At 37.4% G+C, this 15,353-nt stretch overlaps 1 protein-coding gene across 1 annotated transcript; it reads left to right on the top strand.

Annotated features, from left to right (window-relative positions):
• The first annotated feature begins 336 nt into the window (after positions 1-336).
• On the top strand, positions 337-13,955 carry srl (sarcalumenin). Its single transcript, XM_066643078.1, has 6 exons — positions 337-394; positions 5,751-5,846; positions 6,354-6,449; positions 10,671-10,787; positions 10,949-11,182; positions 13,144-13,955. The coding sequence occupies exons 1-6, from the start codon at positions 337-339 to the stop codon at positions 13,953-13,955; spliced, it is 1,413 nt and encodes a 470-aa protein (XP_066499175.1).
• Positions 13,956-15,353: the final 1,398 nt, after the last annotated feature.

A 15,353-nucleotide genomic window follows, 5' to 3' on the forward strand; every position in this document is an offset into this window, starting at 1 on the left:
TAATATATAACTTGTGTATTACTATAGCTTTGGTCTATGTTCTGTGGCTAAAAACAGGGTCTGTTCTAAAATGGGGGCCGGGGTGGCCATTCACCTTTGATTTGGTGTCACAGACGTAACAGCATGGCTAAAAGAAACAGTCAGCTGTGTAGAATCCTCAGTGGCATGCCATTCCCCTCTGATGCCTGTGATCACCCACCCCCTGTGTATTCTAACTCATGCTGACCACTCATCCGTCCCCCCCTACAAGCCCTACCTCTTTGCTGCATGCCCCTTGACCTTCTGTGGATGGTATATATAGTCACTCATGCTATCAGAGTTCTCCTGGCAGTCAACATGAGGGGCTTAATCTCAGTCTGCTGTTTTGTCTCGCTGCTGGCAGTTGCCACACCAGGTAAAGGCTTTTAGAAATTTTATTTTTCTTTTCTGTTTTTTGTTCCTCAATGATGTGTGGTTTAAAAAAGAATTTCAGTTTCAACATGTTATTAATGTCTCATGTCTACATATGCATGCCTATAAGTGTGCTAAGATGGATTGAAATCAAATAGTTTTTTTAAAGATAAATCTTTGTTCTGAAGACTTTGCAGCAAAACCGAAATACAAAAAAAAAAAAGCCCTTTCCAGACTTATATATGTGTGAATCTTGATTATTGTTTTGGTGCCTATCGGAGTGAGTATCAGGGCTCAGTTTCCAGTATTGAAACTTGTTTGTGTTTTAAATAGTGACTGTTGACACAAGACCACATTAGTAGTCCTAAAATGATAATTCTATAATTTTATATATTAAATGGTGCAGGTTTCAAGGGTGTAATCTTACTCCCAGATTTCGTGAATGAAAAGGCCTTGAAGCCTGACTGTGAAGCCCATTTCCATCATTTGCCGCCAGTCTGTGTTATTTTAAGAACACAGCTTATAAAAATATCCTCAACGTCTGCATTTAGGACAACCAGAGTTATCTGGCTTATCTGAGTGTCGCACTGTTGAGCATTGCACTCTTTTGATTATTATTTTTTTTAATGAGGTCCTTTGTGATTTAGAACTAGAGGCTTAGGGTTAGGGAGAGTGTTTTTTTTACATGGCCCTGGCTCATGCACAGCCTTTGTGTGTCATCTGCCTTGAGACACAGCACCAGCTGATAGCTAGACCTCAAGAGAACAGGAAGGCCTGAGCTGAAACATATAAGCCTGTTGGGTTTGTTTCCTTCTTTCTCAATTCTCCAGTGCATTGGAACACACACACACACACACACACACACAAATCAAGAAATGACTGACTATGCTATTCAAAAGTTCTATTTTTTAAATCTACATTTGAATAATGTACCTCCAAAATGCTGTTTACAATTTTGATATTGCTTTAGATGAAAGCACTTTTGTTCTTATTCTAACCCATTTTCTTCCAACGTACTCCAATTTTCTGTCGTACTCTGGCTGGGTGCGTAAGGTCCAAAGCCAGAGTTCTGTGTGCCACCTCCTTTCGGGCTGAGCTCCAGTTGACTGGTTCTGGTAGTAGCTCCTACCCTTGTTCTGTCCTTGGGTTCCTCGTTTTATATCTCACGCTTCCATCAGGTGTCTAAGATTGGAAAGCCTTCTGTAATTGGACACTGTCCACTATAGATCTCCATCCTTTCTCTCTCTCTCTTTCCACACACCCCTTTTATTCTCTTTTCCCTCCCCTTCCCTCCTTCTCTGCCTCTCACCCTCCACCATTTGACACACTACACAGCTGCTGTCACCCCGCACTGTCACAATCACAATTTATCCCCTGTGGCTGTCCAAATAGGGGCATGCATTATTTCAGCAAGAGGTAGCCTCTCATGCCCACGCTTATGGCCAATCTGGTCTTCATTCACGTTGCTCATTATTAGTGAAGTTTATTAAAACATTTAGCTCTTTCCTGTCTTTAGGGATGAATTAATAATACAGTAGTATAGTGGAACTGTACCTATGGATGAGGAATAAACACTGTGGAAAAACCCAAGCTGCCTTTTGTGATCAACTGTTTGACTGGAGTTACCGGACGGTATTGAATTCAATTATGTTTAACTTAATTTCCAGTTTTATTTATAGAGCACTTTTTACAGCTTGAGTTGTCACAAAGCAGTTTTACAGAATTCTGGGTCCTATGTACGAGTAAACAAGCTGAGTTGATGGTGGCAAACCAAATCTCCCTTGATTCCGTGAAGAAGAAATACAACACAAAAGCAGTATATTAGTAGCAACTGAGCTATAGTTAGTGTGCAGCAGTATGTAAGATTGTGTGTGTGTGTTTAATGCTTTGATAATAAAGTATAGTGTGAGGCATGTGAACAGTGAGCACTTCTAAATAAAAGCCCAGTGTCATCAGGCCATCAATGGACGTGTGGGTGAGAAACTTCGGCAGATGGTGCTGTTCTTGAGGGGGGTCCTCTGCACATAATGAGGCATGGAGACTAAAATAGGTTAGTTCGGGGATGCATATACTATTTTAAACAACACTGGTGATATTTTGCAACTCTCTGCCTTTTGTTTGTTCTTGTGAACATCTTAAAAATTAACCTATGAATTTACTTATTTAATGAAGCTGGATTAAAAATGTCCATTTTTATTCTATATGTAGGTTTGATCATTTTAATTTTAATGGAAACATTCCTTTACTAACTTGCAATGTATTTCTTCCATTACTGCAAAAACTAGATGCCTCTGCTAAATAGTGTTAATTTTAGATGCTACCTATATCTTATATTAATTTCTAGTGTATTATTTACAGATTGTAGACACTGATGTGATAGAGGAGTTATTGATTATGATCCAGTTTTGCGGTATTAGGGTCACTCAGGGGCCAAGGTAAAACATATTTGTTCAATAGTTTAACCATCAGCTTGAGCTGCAATGAAATCCAAACATGTTCTGTTAGGTACCTCTGAGAAGTGCTCTAGGTCCATTTATTTTTAATTGTAACACTTTATTAAATTTTAAATTCACTCATGTCATTTTCTCTGTGACAAAACATGACATAAGGATTTATTTAGCAGTTATGTGTTTGGTTGAATACAGGATGAACGTGGTTGGTCATATGCCAAAACATCACTCAGATACATGGCAAAAATCATATAAGTAAAAAATGAACAGCCTTGAGGCTAAATGCCCCCTGTTCCTCATATTCTGATGATCCTGATATGTTCTGGAAAGGGGAATCTTTCAGTTCAAAATGAATTGTGTGAGGCTTTAAATGGCTTTAATTTGTTGTCAAGTTTAACTTCAATCTTTTGGCTTCCTAGTATGAGAGATATTGATTTTTAAAGAGTTTTAAATCTAGTAATGTGTAAATCTGAGAGTGAGCTCATGAGAATAACTTTGCAGAGTGGCTAGTTTAAATATATGGCTGTTCTGCACAGTTTATTTAGATGCAGAGACAATATTCCACTGTGTTCAATAAACTGTAAGTTCTGCAGGTACTTCTTCACAGGGATATCTTTTGATGGTTTCATGCACTGTAGCACTATTTCTGCCCACAAACGGAACTAACTCTCAAAGCTTCTTCATCTGCTCCTCTTTGCGCCCCAAGCAGGCATGATTCAAAGTAGCAGCATCTCCTCTGCAAAATTAAATGTTTAAGACTAAAAACACTGAACAATAAGGTTTTCATTTTACTGAAAAAGTTCCAGTAGCAATGTCATAAATGAAAAACCTTCAGTTCAATATATAATATCTTTCAATATATAAGGCATGTGATGAATAACAAAAGCACTTTGGACTCCTACATTGTGGGCACATATATATATATACAATTATTTAGAACTCAGATCCTTTGTTAAGAATCTTTCTACTAAATTGTTGCTCCAGTAATTTCTGTGCATCACTGCAAGGGTTTCAACTGGAAATAAGACACAGGTCCTTTCTGGCTCACAGTCGGGGTGTAACAACAATATAATAATAGAGCAATTTTTGAAAATCCTATTTTGCACAATACATTTACTTTGATATAATCCATGAGATAATAATCTGGAGCAAAATCATGGCTTTATTGACTATAGTTGTTTGCAAATTTAGAGTTTAAATAAAAATATATTTGTTTACTGTGATAGAATATTCCTAATTCCAGAGAAGCTGTTACCTTGTAAAAAGATCTTGTTCCAATGTAAAAGTTGGCAGGTCCTCTAAGTTCAGGGCCCCATAATGTTAAAATTATTTGAAGTTTTCTCCTGGGTGAAGTAAGCAGAGTATGAATTAGTAGTTTTATAGCTTTGAGCCAGTTAATCTGTATAATTTGATGTTATATTATATTGTTAAGGCATATAAAAAAATATTTAAAATGTAATGAAAAAAACATACTGAATATATGATCACTGCCCCCTGAGATGATTTTTAGTAAAGGGAACAGTTTTGACACAACCTTTCATGCTCAGTGGCGAGACTCTTTTCTGTCACTATGCTGTGTAATAGATCATTTAAATCTGTTTTGTGAGTGTTTGCAGGTGTATTAAGTCACAAGTATGAAGGCTGAAATGTAACTTCTTCCTTTTCAAATTGCTCACAATATTTTAACGTCTTATTTCTTGTCTTGTTTCTTTTGATTGTTCTGTTCAGAGTTCACCTACCACAAGCCTGTTCAGGATAAATTAATTACATGAGATAAAAGAAAGATTATTTAATAAATGCTAATATTAAGAAAAAATGTTTACAGACTGCTCTGGTTATATGTGAAATAATATGCAGACAAATCAGAGGTGACCAGTAAAGTGTATATGAACAAAACATTGCAGGACTGTTCCTGAGACTCCAACCCAGCTTTAAATTCTATTACCATTATTTTTCTGATGGCGTCAAAGGCAGCACTGAGATCAAGCAGCAGTGAGACAACACTTTTTTTTTAGAGTCTGTACTCAAATAAACATCATTGATTACTATAATCGGAGCTGTCTCAGTGCAGTGATGAATTTATAAAGCTTGAATTAAATCCTGATATTTACTTAAAGACAATTTTTATGTATCTTTTCCACTTAAAGGTAGATTTGAAATTGGCCTGTAATTAATTTTCACAAGTTTAATCTAAACAGATTAACTGAATTATTCCAAGTGTGGACTGGAAAAACTTGTTGGTTGTCCTGTGTTTAGAACTGCCCGTAGTAACAGTATGAAACTTGATTCCAAATCCTCCAGCCTTGCATATTCACAGGCACACACAAACATTCCCAATGGCTTGAAAAGTCCACACTGCTGGGTATATTTATAGAATCGAAGGGAAAGTGTGTTAGATGCTATTATCTCCAATCACTGTACAGCCTGGAGCTCAGAGAAAGAAGCTAACACAGGGGCTTTGGGGCTGTTATGACACTCGGGACTCCCCCACATTAATAGGTCCCCTGTGCAATGTAACCATGGCTGATTCACATCATAGCAGTGCCTGGATTTATTTTTGGATTTAAAAGGGCTATTTAAAGGTCTGATCAAAGCCTAAGCAATTGTGTTGCATGATTCTTCAGTTCTGAATCCACTCAGTGCTTCCCTTGTCTCGTTTTGTAAAGAACGTCTGCTTAGCCTGCTACAGTATTGGCCATGCACTGTGTTATGTGAAAAAATATAACCCAGGACTTATTTGTTATTAACTTCAGTAAATTTTAGTAAATATTATTGTCAATGAATGTGTGTGTTACATGCCCAGTGACTTGGCATGTGAATGAAACTGGAAAAAACTGATGGATTGGTAAAAATTTTGTCCACTTTGTGATTCCACTGACTAAGACTGATGTGCCCATTTTATATTCACAGAGGAGGAGGAGGTCCTAGAATCGATTCTGAGGGACAGATCTCACATTGAAGAGACACTAAGACTGGCAGCAGAAGAAAACTCGGGTGATTATGCAGGTGAATAAAATGCATGTCTCTGTATAATGAAGGACTTTTGTATAATTTTAATGTACATGTACATATTGTCACTATCCAATTATAAATGTAAAAATGTCCCAAACAGTAACTTTACAGGAGAAGGAAAAAAAAAACTCATCAACTTTCAGTCAGTCAAATCAGGAAGTCAATGTAAGACAATTTTATTCAGTGTAATTTTGGAGCATTTCTATTGATCTATTCATCTTGAAATTTTCACAGAGTGTGAAGGATAGATGCAGTGTTTAAATGATATAGTAAACTAAACAGATACATATTTTTAATTGGACAGTGACAATATACAATGTGCTTAAGACTTGTTTTATGTCCGTATAAAATATTCATAACTGACTGAGAACAGTCAAGGCAATAATAAGCACTTTAAAAAGAATTTGATTTAATTTCTAATTTTCTTTCCAGGTTCACTTTTTCTTAAATTTTTTCTCAGTTGTTTTCCTGTAAATGCTTAAAGTTAATTTTGCCTCCCAGCTGCCCTACAGAGACTGAGAAAGATATACCACAATTCCATCAAGCCCATGGAGCAGGCGTACAAATACAACGAGCTCAGACAACATGAGATCTCAGGTATTTGAACCTCATATTCCTTCAATCACAAGTTCACTTGTGTCCATATGACAGGTGAGTGAATGAGCAAATTTCAGAGAGAGAGAGAGAGAGAGAGAGAGAGAGAGAGAGAGATCGTTCCAAAGTAGAAAACAGGAATGATGTTTGAGCTATGATGCTCAGAACTGATGCAGATTCTCAGTCCTTTGTTGGAGAGCATTTCTAACCTGCCTCTGGGGATGTGACCTGTGACCTCTCCATGACACTGGATTTAGTTTTTTTTCCACTAACACTTGATGTCATAAACCAATTACTATTTTTTTGTCCTGTACTGAGATGAATCTTGCTCGTGCTTGACACCTAATCCTAAATACTCACCCCATTAATACAGACTAACTGTTTGATCAGCGTGGTATACTAAAATAAAACTATGATAAAAATGATGCAATTGTAGATATAAAATAAAAATTTTGTAGAAGTTGTAACAACTGAAAACTGAACACACTTTCATAGACCTGTTCAGTAAAATATTCCCTTACAAAACATAAAAAACATTTTCAAAATATATGGATATACCACCATATATATATATATATATATATATATATATATATATATATATATATATATATATATATATATATATATAGATAAATTCCATGAAGACCCCATGTTTTTTGTTCTTTGCAATTTTTCTTCTCAGATTTCTTCATGCCATTTTCTAATATATTTCATGCACATATTTGTCTTTGTAAATGATATTCTGAAAATACATTTCCTCCATATAGATTCTCAGTAAAAGTTAGTTCATTCATCAAGGTGACTCTCATAAAAGTTGCAATTCCACATAAAAGTAAATGTGTTCATGTGTATTTTATATTGTTTTCATTTACTTACTATAGTCTCTTGAGCAGAGCTGCATTTATTCTTCACTTTAGCCTTTCTGTATAATTTTATGGCCACATATGTCATTTATCACATACCCTGCTCCCTCCTGCTCAATAGGAAAAGTGTCTTCAATATATGTATGAATGAATGAACAAATGAATGAATCAGTCAATCTATCTATCTATCTATCTATCTATCTATCTATCTATCTATCTATCTATCTATCTATCTATCTAATCTTCCTTCATTCTTTGGGTCTCTTTTACCCTCACTTTTCCTCACACTCCTGTTCATATTCACTCTGTTTTAACTGCATCTGACTCGTCTTCTTGTCTTGCCCCTATCTCTCTTTGCCCCATTGCTCACCTCCCCCCACCCTTCACTAAACAGCTTATCCTGGACGCACCCTGGGGGATTCAGCTACAGGTGGGTCTAATGGGGCGCTCTCCTGCATGGCCCCTGCCTGAGCATCTGAACCCCTGCAGCGCCTTGCTACCTCACATAACCACAAAGTTGCGGCTGCAGCTTTTCACCCCAGATGAATGCTGTGTTCTTTTCATGCCACGGTGATTGTCCTCATGACACTTCTAAAATGTGGCAAGGGGCATTTGAAAATTCAAGTATTGATCTTTGAAGATCAGCACAAAATTATGTTTGCCTTAAAAAATGTCATTTTAAGTTTTATATCTACATGCATCCTCTCAAAAATAGGCAGGAATTGCTCTTTTTCAAATTTACTAAATTTTTAAAGAAATACTTAAAAAATAAAGAATAATTGTCATAAAGGGCCTGCCAATATTGACGTTCATTGAAAGGTACATTTACGTCTAAGGCACTTACTAGACTGTCTTCTCCAGAGCGCCTCACAAAACTCCTTCATTGTTTCCTCCATGGGTGGCACGGTGGCGCTGCAGGTAGTGTCGCAGTCACACAGCCCCAGGGACCTGGAGGTTGTGGGTTCGATTCCCGCTCCGGGTGACTGTCTGTGAGGAGTTGGTGTGTTCTCCCCGTGTCTGCGTGGGTATCCTCCGGGTGCTCCGGTTTCCTCCCACAGTCCAAAAATTCACATTGGTAGGTGGATTGGCGACTCAAAAGTGTCCGTGAATGTGTGTCTGTGTTGCCCCCTCCAGGGTGTATTCCTGCCTTGTGCCCAATGATTCCAGGTAGGCTCTGGACCCCTGTGACCCTGAATTGGATAAGTGGTTACAGATAATGAATGAATGTTTCCTCCATAAAAATCTGGAGTGAGTTTTTATCTGTGAGATTCCAAAAGACTTTGAAGATTAGTTGCTGATGAATACAGATGTCAGTGTAGACAGAGACACTCACGCCTGCCTGAACCTCAGACATAAGTGTTTAACAAGAGCAGATCAGAATTCATTTAAGGACTTCAGTGGAAGGCAGAAGAAGGATTCAGAGGGTGGAAGGGTGGTTTTAATGGGTGTGTATAAACCTTGTGGGGGTGGTGTGTATAAACCTTGTGGGGGTGATGTATATAAACCATGTGAAGTTGAGTATATAAATCTTGTGGGAGTGGTGTATATAAACCTTGTGGGGGTGGTGTGTATAAACCTTGTGGGGGTGATGTATATAAACCATGTGAAGTTGAGTATATAAACCTTGTGGGAGTGGTGTATATAAACTTTGTGGGGGTGGTGTATATAAACCTAGTGGGGTGGTGTGTATAAACCTTGTGAAGATGGTGTAGATGGGGGTGGTGTAAAAATTAAAAAAAATTTTTTTTATCAGAAATACATTCCAAAAAGTTTGGGATCCGGAACAAAAGACAAGGTAAAGTTGTGTAATGCTACAACAACAAAAATGTTAATTGACAACAGGTCAGTGATGTGACTGCGTTTAATAATAATGTCTCAAACCAGCCTCTTGTCAAACCAACATTAATTAATTAATTCATTCATTCATTATCTGTAACCGCTTATCCAGTTCAGGGTCGCGGTGGGTCCAGAGCCTACCTGGAATCATTGGGCGATACACCCTGGGAATTGGGAATACACCCTGGAGGGGGCGCCAGTCCTTCACAGGGCAACACAGACACACACACATTCACTCACACCTACGGACAATTTTTTTGAGTCGCCAATCCACCTACCAACGTGTTTTTTTGGACTGTGGGAGGAAACCGGAGCACCCGGAGGAATCCCACGCCGACATGGGGAGAACACATCGACTCCTGACAGACAGTCAACCGGAGCGGGAATCGAACCCACAACCTCCAGGTCCCTGGAGCTGTGTGACACTACCTGCTGCGCCACCATGCCGCCACCAACATTAATGGACTATAAAAATAATCGAATCTAATGCAAGGCCATTGGCTGATTCAAGGAGCTAAAGGAAAGGGCTAATTGCCCAGTTTCATCACATCTTCTGACAGATGCCCGACTTGCATAAACACTGACAATGGAAGATCTGGGACTATCCGACCAACACACAGAGCAAATGACTCTACGTCCAGGGATAACTGAGGCTTCAGGGATCAGACAGACAGACTTCGGTAATGAGAATGCTTAGATCTCTGTACCTCCCAAGTACTTTACTCACAATGAAATGATGAAGAAATTAGAAAGATTTTAAAAGATTAAAGAAAATTTTAAAAAGACAGAATTTTTCACCTTACTCCAAAGGTTTCAGCACTAAATGTCCAGTCTGGGGATGTGAACATATGACCAATCCCCAAATGTCTATTTGTTAGACAACTCGTACACAGTCTGCGTGCAGGAGCCAGTGTTTAAAGACTCGTGTTGTGTACTTTAGAGACAGTAGGGAGAGATTTAGGATACAGCCTAAGAAACTAACATTATACAGCATTAAAAACTCATGCAGCAAACAAGCTCTCACTCATTTTAAATGTTTTTAGCTGGAATTTATAAAATTCACTGCAGAAAAAAAACATTTTAAAATGACAACTTTTATTCAGTTGTTGGACATAGCAGTGAACTTTCAAGACACTGACTGCTAATGCTGTCCTGCGGCGCATGAATATCTGTGTGTTCCTTTAACCACTGTGTTACTGCCTGCTGTACTGTTATTGTCTTGTAGAAGAAAATGTTAATTTAAATGTCAAATCTCTGCATATCTCTGACTTCCTAATGAAAAATTACAAATTCAAAAAGAAAAAATTGTTTTATTAAAATAAAGCAAATAAATAAAATGTAAAGCATGGAAAACTGGTATATGTTACAACAGCAGTGTTTTTTATTGAATGTGTTTCTAATGGTTTATATCTTGATATAAAAATCAGCAGAAAAAGGTAATACATCACTATTGTTATGAGTGGATTTCAGAGATTCATTTGTTCCATGTCATTATTTCATTCCTGACCTTTGTATTTTTCAGATGGGGAGATCACATCCAAACCCATGGTGCTGTTCCTTGGCCCTTGGAGCGTAGGCAAGTCATCAATGATAAATTACCTGCTGGGGCTTCAGGACACTCCTTACCAGCTTTATACAGGTAGGCTGTACTCTGTAATTACACTAAGCAGTGCTTTCTCTAAGATCAAATAGCTACATTTTTGCAAATAGTTTATAATTTATGTTTATAATATTTATAAGTTTGTATTGGTCCCCTTGTTCATCTTTCATGATACGGATCTTAAAAACATTTTCCAACAGGAGCTGAGCCTACTACATCTGAGTTTACGGTGATCATGCACGGTGAGAAAATCCGTTCTGTGGAAGGTATTGTTATGGCTGCTGACAGCTCTCGTTCATTTTCACCTCTGGAGAAGTTTGGGCAGAATTTCCTGGAGAAGCTGATTGGAATTGAGATGCCTCACAAACTTTTGGAGCGTGTTACCTTTGTGGACACGCCGGGAATCATCGAGAACCGCAAGCAGCAGGAGAGAGGTAACATAGAACTATGCATTTATGTATGGTACAGCACAAAGTTTCCAATATATTTAGAGATGAGCCTGTAAAAGGCTGAAGGTATAGTTAAACAACCAAACAACAACAACAACAACAACAACAATAAAAATGTACTTAAGTATTGAAAGTAAAAGTACCATGATGTATTATAGCTCTAATGTCCTATTAGAATTTTTGTAACAAGACTCATGTTTAACATGTTGTACATGAAAAGGCTCTAGTGTCACTCTTGGTTCCCCAGTCTTTTAAGGGAGTGTCATGAATTAATCTAACATTGATAAACCCAGCAGAAATGGCGAAATATTAAACACAATGAATGATGTTATATCAACTATTACATACACCCAAACCCCTTCTGGGTTTGTACCCTCTTCCAAGAGTTACATAGTGCAGTTTCTGCAGTGCTGAGCCAAGATTTCCTACAGGTCAGTGAAGCATCACAATGATTCTGAAGCTGTAATCTTAAGGTAAAAGTATTACATACTCTTCCTTTAAGGTCTCTGTTTTTTCTACATAGCTGCAGAGAATAGTCTGAGCAATTTCTGCAATTCTGAGACACCAAAAGGCCTCTTCAAAAGGCCACTATTTAGTTTTTTTTTACTTTTTGACTGATACCCGTTTTTGTCTTTTAGGCTTGTTTATTTGACTGTACTGATTTTTGTTTTTAAATATTTCTGCTGGTTTTTACCTCGCTTCATGTATTATGTTTACTGAATCTCAAACTGACCTTTGCCCTCTGTGATTGATTTGTGATACCTACAGATCTTTAAACCTTGTATATGAATGAATAGTTGTTACTGGTGGCTCAAACACACAAAATACTAAACAGTACAAATAATTTTGTTAATTCACAATGGTTCTAATAACTGAAAGTGATTACTTACAGTCTCAAAATTTGCACAACAGCTCATAAAAAAGTCTGCATTTGGTATTATTGGTTTTAGGTAGAGAAACATTTTCACTTCTTGTAGCGCAGAGAGTGTTCGTTCGTATCCTAGCAGTGGTGCTGCTGTGTGTCGTGCAGAGAGCTGTGCGGAGCAGTGAGATTTGTTCAGACACGATAAGGTGTTATTCACACATAAACCAAAAGGATCTGGAGATTTTCATGTAGTGGAGTAAAAATGTAAGATATTTGACACTGAAATGTAATGGAGTTAATGTAAAAAGTCGCCCAAAATGGAAATAATTTTGTAAAGTACAAATACAGAAAAAAGCACTTAGAACAAGCGCAACAACAATTACATTTACTTGATTTACAGTCCACCACTGGTGATTGCCTGGTGAGGTGTGAGTGACACAGTGAGTGTGTGAGGGATTGGGTGAGTGTGTAAGTGACTCGGTAATGCTGTCTGTTATGGACTTGTGTCCAGCCTTGCACCTTGTGATTATGTGTAGGCTCTGGACCCATTACGGTCACAGAAAATGAATATATATAAACATTAAAATTGTTGTATTAAATAAATATAATTCTCAATCATTAAATAGTTATTAAAAATACAAATATATAGTTTATCAAATATTTTTCATTTTTTAATTAAGCATTTTCATTTTAAATTCTGGAAGTGTACTGCTCATTTGCTGGAATTAGATTAGATGTGTGGGATTAGATTTGTGACATAACTGTGATGCTTTTGGACATATTTATTCAGGGTGTAAATGAAAGTTTACAACGGTACAATAAATTTTCATTAAACAAACAATATGTTCTTCTGTTTGAGCTTGAGCTGTATTTAAGGTAAACGAGTGATGTATTACAGAGCCCTGAGAAAATTAGGGTCAGTGTCTTAGGATCTTACCAAGTAAGATAAAGGCACTTTACTGAATGAACACATGAACATAGAACTTCAAATATCAGGATCAAAGGTAAATCTAGGGTATTTCATGTTTAAACTGAAAAGTAAAACTTGCACTAATAGGCATATTTCTGAATGTCTTTACAGGTTATCCATTCAATGATGTGTGTCAATGGTTCATTGACCGTGCAGACCTGATCTTTGTGGTATTTGACCCCACCAAGCTGGATGTGGGTCTGGAGCTGGAGATGCTCTTCAGGCAGCTAAAAGGTCGGGAGTCTCAGATTCGCATCATCCTGAACAAAGCAGACAGCCTGGCCACGCAGGATCTCATGCGTGTGTATGGTGCCCTCTTCTGGAGCTTAGCGCCTCTTATCAATGTAACAGAACCCCCACGTGTGTATGTCAGCTCCTTTTGGCCCTACGACTATGCCCCCAACACAAGCCGTGAACTCTTCAAGCGTGAGGAGATCTCCCTGCTGGAAGACCTGAATCAAGTGATTGAAAATCGCTTGGAAAACAAGATTGCCTTCATCAGGCAGCACGGCATCCGTGTGCGCATCCATGGGCTCCTGGTAGACCGCTATGTGCAGACATTCAAGGAGAAGATGAGTTTCTTCAGTGACCCTGAGTTAGTTTTCAAGGAAATTGTGGATGACCCAGACAAGTTCTACATTTTCAAGTCTATCCTAGCAAAGACCAATGTTAGTAAGTTTGATTTGCCCAATCGTGATGCTTACCGTGATTTCTTTGGGATTAACCCAGTGACCAGTTTCAAGCAGCTCTCAGCCCAGTGCTCTTACATGGGAGGCTGCCTGCTGGATAAGATTGAGAGGGCCATTACTTCTGATCTTCCTGGTCTCCTCAGCAGCCTCAGCTTGGGTAAGAACCCTACCCTCTCCTCATGTGAGGCCACTGGCTGCGGAGAGAAGCCCAAGAACCGCTATAGACGAAACTGAAAAAAGAGGGAGGGAGTCTAAAGAGAAAAGATGAAGACATAAATGATTCTAGAAGAAAAGTGGCAGTGGACTGACTTAATCCAATCCGGTTCCTAAACTAGTTCCATCTCAGAAGTTGAGGAAGAGAGAAGAATATGGGAGGAGTGGTATTTTTGGTAAAATTGGATTTTGGGTATTATGAGAAGTTACGAAGTAAGAGGACATGGGTTTACCAAAATAAAACTCTCCACTTTCATTTATGGTGACTCAGTTGTCTGCAGTTAGGAGAGAGAATGTGTATAAATAAGAAATATATAGCTGACACAGATATAAGAAAAAATTCTGATACAGACAAATTCAATATAAGCTTCCATTAATGTGAAAATAAATTTAACTTAAAATTTAAAAGAGAAATGAACAGCTGGAAAAGTGTTGGTTTCAAGTTTTGAATAAAATTTGCCAACGCAGTAGTTGAGTAAACAAAGTGCTATTAAAAGTTAATGAGCAGGAAACTTATGATAACATTCTTTTATTTTTTTTTTTATGGTGTGAATTGTTTCTCCTGTAAAATTTTACAAAGTCAACAAGAGAACTTTATTTCAGTGCGATGCTTGTTAGAGAAGATTTAGCGAATATAATTACAGTATGTTACATTTTCACTTTGCTGTTTATGTTGTTTTTAAACACTCTCATTTTAAAGTAGGTGTTCACAGTTTTCAGGTATTTCCAAGTTTTGTGTAAAAACATAAATGAAGGTCATTTTATCAGATTTTTTTCAGTGCTTTTCATGTCTTTTTTGAAGAACTTCCTACTTGGCTAAAATGTAATGTATGTTAGCTTTTAGATTAATTTTAGAGTATTTTTGCTTGTTTATTCTTTAAATAATGCTAGATGGTTTACTGAAAAAGTGGATAAAATAAAATATGATGGAAATCCTTTATTGACAGCAATAAAAAAGCTTGCAATCATAAAACTCTCTGTTCATTTGGCATGAATCCTTTGCAGTTAATAGTTGCACAGAGGCTTGAGTCAACAAGAAACATCTATCAAAAAGTTTTCATCTTTCTGGGATAAGTGGTAAGATATTTAATTCAGCACCAGGCATTTCTTGGGTTTCACCCTCGATCTGTGTAGGTGCTATAAAAATACAATATACCTCAGTTTTTCCTGTAAGTTCTGTTAACATTGTTTTATCAAAAGTTAAAATGGATGAATGGGTGGTTGGATATCCACCTAAACAACCAGTGTATGTGTCAAAAATAAATATTTTCTTAAAAGCATATAAATGTACCATTCTCTTGATCTACTGGAGGTGCCATATAATGATGGCAAGAGTATATACATCATGTGAATATAAATATGTCCATTATGACAATCAAGACAAAATTAATGACTTACTGGCACACTTCACTAGGCAAA

Source organism: Hoplias malabaricus, chromosome 13 (assembly GCF_029633855.1).
Source record: "Hoplias malabaricus isolate fHopMal1 chromosome 13, fHopMal1.hap1, whole genome shotgun sequence".
NCBI classification, from domain to species: Eukaryota; Metazoa; Chordata; class Actinopteri; order Characiformes; family Erythrinidae; genus Hoplias; species Hoplias malabaricus.

Bases quoted from the DNA above. Each gene is read 5' to 3' on its own strand.
- srl (XM_066643078.1), top strand. From the start codon at position 337: ATGAGGGGCTTAATCTCAGTCTGCTGTTTTGTCTCGCTGCTGGCAGTT. The intron at 395-5,750 runs GTAAAGGCTTTT...TTATATTCACAG, and splicing joins GCTGGCAGTTGCCACACCAG to AGGAGGAGGAGGTCCTAGAA. The intron at 5,847-6,353 runs GTGAATAAAATG...TTTGCCTCCCAG, and splicing joins AAACTCGGGTGATTATGCAG to CTGCCCTACAGAGACTGAGA.